Raw genomic sequence first — 9,784 nt, forward strand, 5'->3', positions numbered from 1 at the left:
TACTGAGGGTGTGAGCTGTTGGTGGGCTTATGAATCTGGGGTCTGGAGGATGGTGGCCTCCTGTGTGGGGGCTCCAAGCCCATATTTTCCTTCTGCACTGCCATAGTGGAAGTTTCCCAAGAGGCTCTGCCTCTGCAGGAGGCTTCTGCCTGGAAACAGTGGGCAGTGGTGTGGGTGGTGGTTCCTTCACCAGTGGCTAATCTTCTTGATGCTGATCTCCTGATAGTGAGTTCTCATGAGATCTGATTGTATAACAGGATGTGGTACCTCCTTCCTCTCTCTGTCTTGCTCCTACTCCTGCCAGATGAAATATCTCATTGCCGCTTGGCCTTCTGGTGTGGTTAGAAGGCCTCTGATCAGAGTGGGCCTGGTCAGTGGACTAGTCAGTTGGGAGTTGGTCAGTGAGGCCTGTTTACTGGGGGCGTGGTCAGCAGGTGTCTGCTTAGAGAGGGTCTCATTAGGGGGATCTAGTAATGGGATCTTGGTGAGTGGGGACCTAGTGACAGCCACTTGTTTGGTGTCTGCTCAGTGTAAAACTGGGCTGTGGGACTTTGTCATTGGAGACCTAGTCAGCATGGGCTGGGTCACTGGTGACCAGGTCAAGGGGTGCTATTCCGTGGAGGCTGGTCACATGGGACCTAGTCAGCAGGGCATGTCCTCATCAGTGAGGTTCTTGTCAGTGGGGCCCTGGTCAGGGCAGCCTGGTCAGTGGAACCTAATCAGTGGTGGCCTGTTCAGAGAGAGCATGGTCAGTGGTGGCTTTTGTAGCACTGGTTTATGGGGTGACCTGGTCAGCGGGGATCTGAGCAGTGGTTGCCTATTCAGTGGGTCCTACTCACTAGGGTCATGGTCAGGGGCATCTGGTCACCTCAGGCCTGGTTAGTAGGGGTCTGGTCAGTGGTAGCCTGTTCCCTGGAGGCCTGGTCAGTGGGGCCTCATCTGTGGGGCCAGGCAATGGGGTCATGATCAGTGGAACCTGATTAGTGAGGCCTTGTCAGTAAGGACCTGGTCAGTGAGGCCTTGTCATTAAGGACTTGGTCAGTAAGAATCTGGTCAGTGAGGCCTCATCAGAAAGGACCTGATTACTGGGTCAGTGAGGCTTTGTCAGTGAGCCCCTGGTCAGTAAGGTCCTGGTCACTGGGGGCCTGGTTAGTGGCGCTGGTCATGGGGTTCTAATCAGTGAGGATGTTGTCAGGGAGGACCTGATGTGCAGGATCTGGTCAGCAGGGACCTGGTCAGCAGGGGCTACTGAGCACTGCTGGGAGATGTCAGGTGCAATGCACATTGTCAAGGGCCCTGTGGACAGCTGGGATGCCCAGTGGTGCCCATATGCCCAGTTGAAAGTGGACAAAGCATGTGTTTGGATGGACCTGGGAGATCCTGCTCAGAGATTTTGACAGGACACTGCTGTCCAGGCCTGACAGACTGGGGGGACCTGTTAAGTCCTCCATCCCTGGATCAGCCTCCCACACAGCATGGACAGTCTCTTACCTTAACCTTCAGGGCACTGACTGACCCATCTCACTCTAAGGCAACCAAGGCAAAGCTGAGGATCTGTGCCAGGCTGGGAGCCAATCACCTCCCTAAATGGGCCTGAGGGAAGCACCATCCCTGTCCCAGTCTGCCGCAAGTTTCAGCCCAGGAGACACATAGGGAGGGGAGGATGGAATCTCCCTCTTGGCTGACCCTGGAAAAGCGGGACAAAATTACAAAAATACAAAAATTAATCGGGTGTGGTGGTGGGTGCCTATCATCTCAGCTACTTGGGAGGCTGAGGCAGAAGAACCACTTGAACCCAGGGGCCGGTGGTTGCAGTGAGCCGAGATCACGCTACTTCACTCCAGCCTGAGCAAAAGAGCAAAATTCCATCTCAAAAAAAAGTTCAGTAGGTTATTTGTGCAAGCTTTTCAAAGATGTTAAGAAATTCGTCTTCCTTATTCACTTTGCCACTTTGCCGTCTCGCTAATATGGCCCTCTGTGTTGGGGGTAAATGTGGTTTTTCTAGGTCTGTGATCTGGGAGCTGGAGCAGGGACAGACCCTGGGGTGGGGCCAGGATGAGCCACTAGGCCCCTCTAGGCCTCTCGAAGGGGTTGGAATGTCAGAGTCCTGGGTCACAGCACCACTTGTGGCTCCCTCACACACACTTCACCCCCTTTTCAGTTCTCTGTCTGCCTCCCCTGTAGCTCTACAGAGTCCCACCATCAGAAGCCTCTGCACGCACAGGCATACCCTGCTCCATTCACCCAGAACTACTTCTTTGAAGCTGAGAGACACATAGGTGAGATAGACAAAGGCAGGTGACCCAGGAGCAGGGTCATTCACTCATTTTGGGCAGGGAAGTTCACGGACCTCAGCAGCCTTCATGAAGGCTACGCCCCTGGCTCCCCACCCCCCACCTACATATGCACAGAGCTGGAAAGTCTGTCCCCACTGCCACTCCAGAGTGTGAGAAAGGGAGAGGCAGTGGGATGGGGACTCTGTGCTTCACACGTTGGCTGAGCTAAGAGGGCCCATCTCCATCCCAGCCTTTGTCAGGGAGAGAAGGGGCTTCCCAGGGGCAGGCATCATCTATTCTCCACCAGGATACCCAGGGTCAAGACTTCTCCCACTTTTGAACTCAGGGCCCAGCACTCTCCCACCCAAACTTCCACTATTTTGTGACACATGAAGCTACTGGGCTGTGGCACTTCCTGGAGCCTGCATGGTGATGTTCAGCCCTGTGACATCTCTGCAAACCTTCTCCCTAGAGCTGCATAAACTTTGAGGTAGACAGTAAGTAGTGGAAAGATGGGTTGAACCGTATTTCAGAGCGGGCTCTTCATAGGTTTTTCTCATCTTGTTTTTAGAATTTTTTGTTGTTTGTGTAAAGACAGTGTTACGGAAACGTAAGGTTCAGTGAAGGAACTCAGGATGAAGGTGGGCTTGCAGCATCACTGTCAGCACCCGTCCATGTCCTGTTGCTTCTAGAAACCAAGCCCACACCAAGCACGGCACAAATCAAAGCCATCACCCTCTCGTGAATAAAAAACCATATATATTGTGGAATATTAAATGTTCTGTGTGTGCTAACATGAGAGAAAATATTTTTTCTCTACATAGAGTGAATTTTTTCTTGGGGACTTGTTTTTCTCTAAGGAAGGCTAAAAAAGAATTTGTGACTGACCAAATTAGATACCTCCCCGAAGAAGACAGTGCCTGGGACAGTGGTGATGGTAGCTGAGGGCACCGGGTGTCTTCGGCCAGTGCTGAGGGGGACTGACTGGGGATACAGCTAGCTTTCTTGGGGAGCAAGAGCTGGGGATGTCGCAGGCCCCATTGCTCATTGTTGCACCAGATACTTTTCAGGGGCTGTTGATCTCTGATTTGCCTCTCTCTGTTGGGACAACTCTGGCTCTTGAGAGTGGCTTGTTGACTGCTGGCGGCATAGCTCAGCATTCTGCTGTGTTCTGAGTAGAAGGGGTGCCTGTGGTTGCAGGGAAACCCACAGACTGGAGCTTGAAACTCCTATTTGTGCTGATTTACCTTCGAGGCCTGGCGTGCATGGCAAAGTGACATTTTCTCCTCCAGCATCTGTCCAACTGCTGTCATGAGCCCCTGAGCTTCAGCACTGCTGCTGTACACACAGGACCTGTTTTTTCCTGTTTTTTGGTTCTCAGCAGTGACTGCTGCTGGCTTGCTTTTTTTCTTTGAGAAAACCCGTGGAAAAAATTGCTTGATGTTTTCTCCAAAGTGGCTTATTGAAGGAGGCTGTTTCTTTGATGGCAATGGCTGGACACCTTCATCCTGATGAGTGTCTTCTGTTTTCCTGACCGGGGTAAGTTGAGGAGTCCTCAATCCGTCAAGCCTTTCTTCATGTCTTTCTAAGTTTGGCTTCCTAGAGTTCTCACTCTTGTGAGTAGGGGGAAATATCGGGCTCTGTCTCTTGCATGAGACTTGACAGTTTGGGTTCTTGGGCTCCCTGTGCCCTAGGTTGCTCCTTCTGGCTGCCATGAGGCCATGTAGCTCCTGGGAAGCCTGCATGTTCCCAGTAGGCATGCTCTGGAGATGGCCCTGGGGCACTTGAGGAGCCAAATTCTCTGCAGCAAGGGGCAGAACAGATGCTTGCCCATCTGGAAGGAGCACAACAGCGGCACAAACTTGAGGCTGGGTCTCTGACTTCATGGCCATTCCAGGCTCAAATTCACTAATAACCTCCTCCATAAGACACAGCCTTCTTGGATCTTGGGAGACAGACATTTTAGGGAGTAGAGAACTTTTGCTGGTCCCTGGAGCCTCGAAACCACACACATCCTCCCTTGTGGCTTGGAGGTTTGCCAGCATACGGGTTCCCAAGGGGACTCTGGGTTGTGGCACTGCCTCCCTGATCTCCCCAGCCCTTGAAGACTGGGCTCCTAAGCGCCTGCTCTGCTCGGTGCTGCCTGTGAGGCTGTATGTGAAGGGCTTAGATGGCCACTTGTCCTCCTGTGCAGCTGGAGGAGCCTTCAAGGGCCCATGATCATTCCAAGATGGGATCCCTGGCGGGGCCCTCTGGAACTGCTTACATGCAGGGGAAGAGGCCAGAAGACTCTCTGACATGTCAGATGCTTTGGTCAGCACGTGCTTTCTCAGACTTTCCATTGGTGGCTCTCTAAGGAACGTGGCCACCTCAACTTTTGAGCCAGCCCCAGATTCACAGGTGGCTGAGGAGGGACCGGCAAGCTGTGTAAGGGACAAGGACGAAACCTTTTCCAGTTTAAAGCACTGAATGGGTTTGAGGACCCTGAGGGGTAGACCCCACCTGTCTTTGGCCCATAACCTCCCAATATGGGCTCCCAGCACCTGCTGAGTACACGGCTCGAGGAAGGGAAGCACCTGGGCTGTGTTCACACAGGCTTTCCCACTTTTTGGGGCTGCTAAATTGCTGGTTTTCACGTGGCTGTTGGACATGGGAAAGGCCTGGTTGACAGTAAGCCAGGATCGATGCACACTCACAGGGATCAAGCCCTCGTTCATCTGGCCCAACTTCCTGCCCACATGGGCTTTCAGGACGTTTTCTATACGATTCCTCTCTGTGCGAATAAATCACTTCCCGAGTCACTCCTCAAGGGCTTCCTCAAGTCCCTTTCCAACTCCTCAGAGGTCGCCCCCAGAACCTTCCCTGGGAAGCTTTCCATGCCTCTGGACAGATTTTGCGGGGTCTGCCCCAGAATTTGCTCCAGATGTGGGCACGGGTCCCTCTCTAGCTGGAACTTCACCTTCTGTGCCTCCTTGCTGCTTTTGCCTGTGGACGTGGAGGACTGCCAGGGCCTGGGTTCGCCCTTGACCTGACTTGTCCCTGACGATTCATCCCGAAGCTGCATCAGATCCAGAGACTCTTGGATCCTTCCCAGGTTGCCCTGGTGTTGAATGAACCACTTTTGAATGTGTTGCTCCAGTTGTCTCCGGACTTCAGGACTGATTGGAAAGTTCTCAGGCAGAATGGATGGCAAGCTTTCCTGGGGAAGGTTAGGAGTGGAGACACTAAACACATCCTGAAATTTTTGGACCCTAGAGGGTAAAGCCAACCCACCTTCTAGTTGTTTCCTCAACAAAGGCCATTCAGGGTGCTGAGTTTCAGGTAGGCAGAGAGCTTGCAGTTTATTCTGCGATGCAGGGCAAGCTACTCCAGAGTTATTAATCGGGGATGGAAAAGCAGGAGATAGGACTGGGAAAGAGGACTGAAGATGGGCCTGAGCCATAGGTATGGACCGGAATTGGGGTGTGGATGAAATAAAGGGTTGGGACTCGGGCCCCAGATGGGACAGGGGCTGGGCCTGGAAAAGCAGTGGGGACATTGTAGTCTCCCTTTGAATTGGGCAGACATTGGAAATTCCATTGAACAAGAAAGGAGGAGACTGTAAAGTATAAGATCTTTCAGTGACCCAGGCATTAGCCACCAAGGATTCGCTGTGCAGAGAGGGGAGGCCCCAGAAAAGCTGGCTATAATTCTTCTGAAAACTTTCCTGCAAGATCCTAGGATCTGAGAGCTTCTGAGGACTAGGCAGCTGTTTGGAGTTCTCGCCCATGTTCCAGAAGGGTTTTGGAGTTGTGGGGTCCTGCTCAGCATCCAGTGATTTAACCAAATTCCCCAAAGAATTCAAGTGCTTTTCTGGGCTCATTTGTTTTGAAAATGATCCATCATTTTCTTTTTCCTCCGAAATGTTGACCTTGGCTCTTTCTATGACTTGTATACCCATGACATTCTGGCCATCAGAGTTGAATAAAACTGGGCTACCAGCTTCCATCTGACAGGTCTCTGGTGGGTGGTGGGAAAGATGATCTTGCTGGACTGACGAGTTGAAGATGCACCAGGTTCTGGTAGTCTCCTGCCACCAGGAGAAGGCAGAAACTTGACTGTTTGAGTCGCCAAGGCCTGAGATGGCTGGGACAGAAGCCGCCAAATCCTTACGTGGAGAGAAGCTTTGAGGGACGGTGCCCAGTGGAAGTGCCACTGGGTCACAGTGAGATGGAATTATCAGAGTGGAGTCCCGCAGGGGAGGAGCAGGGAAAGCTATTGGAGGAGATGGAGAGCAGGCCAGAGGATCAGGGGTGTGTGGTGGGTGAGGGAAAAGTGCAGGTGGCTCGGGTGAGGGGCGTTCTAGGGGAAAGGAAGGTTCTGGTGCCTGGGAGGCACTTAGGGAGGAGACTGAGGTGGTCATTGGGCCTGGTGATGGGGCGGAGGCCAGATCCTGTGGATGCTTGGTTCGAGGATCTGGGGAAGCTAACGGGGAAAACACGGGAGCAGCATCTTCCATAGGCTCATGAGAGGACCGGGAGGATCCATCAGGTGCTCTTTTGCCCACCTCACCTCGGGGGTCTGGACCGGAGAGCTGACCAAAGTCACCTTTGTCAGGATGTGGCCCCAGGAGGCTGCAGGAGACAGGAGGCACAAGCTGCAGCCAGGAGCAGGTAGGGCCAGGGGCAGAGTGGGAGCTCAGGTCACAGCCCCTCCACCACCCCACATCCTGACTGCCTAATTCTCCTTCTACCCCTTGCCCCAGGGTTTTACTCCCATCCTCTGTCCCCCTGGTCTCCCCATCCCAGGTCAGCTCCAGGCTGCCTATGGCCCTGGGGTCGCATCCCAGCCCTGGTAGGAAGGATGCAGGGAACGGGAAGTGCCTCACCTCTGCAGTTATGAAAACAGGTCCCAAGTCTCCTCCAGGCCTCTTGGGCAAGCTCTACAAGCTGGAAATCAGGAGACCGGGTTAGGGCAGTGCAGGAGGGGCCTGGGATCTCACAGGAGGATGAGTGCATGTTTCTTTAGGGATGACCATGGGGAATTAGACCTTGGAACCCACACATCTGTGTCCAGAGCCACATGGCGGGCAGGGCTTTGTCATTCACAAAGGGCTTCCACACATGGACCTCCCCACCCCCACAGTCCTCACAACTGCCCTGTGGGGAGAAAGGACTGGGGTGGTCTCAAAGAGGAATCAGCCTTAGCAGAGTTGAACAGCTGTTCCCAGGGGCCAGGAGGCCCCCTCACCCCCCTCCCATCCAGGCAGGCATTGTTCTCCCCACTACACACATGCTGCCCCCTGCTGGGTAAGGCCCAGTCCCTGGCCCACCAAGGCTTCATTCCGGCATGGAATCTGAGAAGGACCCGGGGTTCTGATTTCCGTCCTATGAGCCCCCACCTCAGGCTTCTTCAACTGACTTCTTCAGATTCAGTTCCCTCCGGGACAAACGAGATCAAATTAACTCTGGTGTGCCCTGGCAGAGCCTTACCTCTCAGACTGTGGTTTTTCGTCCTGCGTCTGGGCCTCCCTGTATGCCCTACTGGACACTGGGAGACAAGATGACACGGGGAGACAAGATGACACTGGGAGACAGGAAAGGGAGAGGAGCTAGGACCAGCTCTCAATCTCCGCCCCCAGCCCAGCCGCCGGACGGTGCACTCAGGAACCGCATGGCTCTGTCTCCCTCAGGGAGCTCTGTGTGCTTCCTCCCACTCTTGTTTAAATGGATGACAAACTGCTTTTCTTCTTAGAAAAACAGGAAGAGGGGGCCGGGCGCGGTGGCTCATGCCTGTAATCTGAGCACTTTGGGAGGCCGAGGCAGGTGGATCACCTGAGGTCAGGAGTTTGAGACCAGCCTGGCCATGGTGAAACCCCGTCTCTACTAAAAATACAAAAATTGGCCGGGCGTGGTGGTGGGTGCCTGTAATCCCCAGCTACTCAGGAGGCTAAGACAGGAGAATAGCTTTAACTCGGGAAGCAGAGGTTGCAGTGAGCCGGTATCGCTCCATTTCACTGCAGCCTGTGCGACAGAGCGAGACTCCATCTCAAAAATAAAATAAAATAAAAATCACACATACACACGGATTTTCAATATGAGGTCCACCACGGCCCTGTCAGTCCCTGTTCCTCTGCTCGAGGAACACCCAGGCTCAGGCCCTCGGGCACCGCTGAGCTGTCAGGTAGGATTCTGCTTCCCAGGAGACCAGAGGAGACGCTAGGCCCTGGTGGGAGGTCCTCCGGGGCTCAGCACAGCCCCCAGATCACCCCATACAGAGGAGACTGGGCCCTGAGCCACCTGCCCCAGGAGCTGATGAGCCAGGGCTCAGGGTCTGGCCTCGGACAGAGACCTCCCCCGTCTCATGACCGGTCCTGGCCGCTGAGCCCACAGGTTTGATTTTGTCTTGGCGCCTCCTGCGCTCCCCCACAGACGGACTGAGAGTTTGGGATGGAAATCCCAGTACACGATCTACCCCTACCAACCCTGGCTGTCCTGCCTCTCCCTGGAAGGATGATGTTCTGGTCTCTCCTGAGACTTCCCATCGCAGAAGTCTCTCCACTGGATTTGGAAAAGTGGAACTAATAATACAAAGAAAGGAAAGAATCAAGCTCTGTGGGTCCAGACTGAGGGCTCCTTACCTTTCTCTTCCCCGGCGATGGTGAGGGTGCGTCCTCACAACGGAGGTAAGAGAAGTAGGGGAGTAATAGGAAGAAGAACCCCACGGCAAACACCAAGGTGAGGAGGATATCCAACACCCATGGTGTGGAGCTGGGGGCGTTTAGCGACCAGGCACTAAGTAATTTTAGAGGAAAGGGAAGATTCTCCATGTGAATAGGCGCGTTGCTTTCAAGCAACTGAGCTCTGGGCATCCCTGTGGAGAGTAGGGACTGGGGCCCAGGCCTGCATCACAGAGCTGGGGCCTTCACATCACAAAGGGCTCCTTTGTTGGGGAGGGGCAGCGGGAGGGGGAGGGGCAGCGGGAGGGGAGGCTGAAGCACAGCCCTTCCCCACCCTCCAAGCCGGGGATCCCTCCACCCTCCCACCTTCCATATCCCTCCTTCCCATTAAGTTTTGTCAGTGATAGAACTCAGCCAATTTTCTGTTTTCTCCCTGGAACACAGGTATTACCTGGTTCCTTTTATCTGTTGGAGACGGTGGCTTCAGGTTACCTATTTTATGGCCCTTAAAAATCTGAAGTTGACCCTGAAATTTTGGCTATGTACCAGGGATTTTTATTCTCAGAATCTCGTTCGTCCTCAACTCTAGCTTTTCCCACAATGTTTTGTCTTATATTAATCCAGGGACACAATGTAAATTTCTTTTACACTTATGTAGTTTTGCAAATTTTGAAAAGTAAGTTGTAAAAAATTATTTCTATCTCCTTTTTTTTTTTTTGAGACGGAGCCTCACTCTGTCACCCAGGCTGGATTGTAATGGCATCATCTCAGCTCACTGCAAGCTCCACCTCCTGGGTTCAAGCCATTCTCCTGCCTCAGTCTCCCGAGTAGCTGGGACTACAGGCGCCCG

At 53.4% G+C, this 9,784-nt stretch overlaps 1 protein-coding gene across 1 annotated transcript; it reads right to left on the reverse strand.

Annotated features, from left to right (window-relative positions):
• Positions 1-3,024: 3,024 nt before the first annotated feature.
• On the reverse strand, positions 3,025-9,126 carry LOC105508682 (spermatogenesis-associated protein 31A6-like). Its single transcript, XM_011937578.1, is given in 6 exon segments — positions 3,025-3,273; positions 3,275-5,055; positions 5,058-6,889; positions 7,144-7,204; positions 7,748-7,805; positions 8,896-9,126. Coding segments are annotated over 6 exon segments (4,068 nt in total). The 3' UTR covers positions 3,025-3,168.
• Positions 9,127-9,784: the final 658 nt, after the last annotated feature.

Source organism: Colobus angolensis, unplaced genomic scaffold (assembly GCF_000951035.1).
Source record: "Colobus angolensis palliatus isolate OR3802 unplaced genomic scaffold, Cang.pa_1.0 Scaffold166, whole genome shotgun sequence".
Classification (NCBI taxonomy): domain Eukaryota; kingdom Metazoa; phylum Chordata; class Mammalia; order Primates; family Cercopithecidae; genus Colobus; species Colobus angolensis.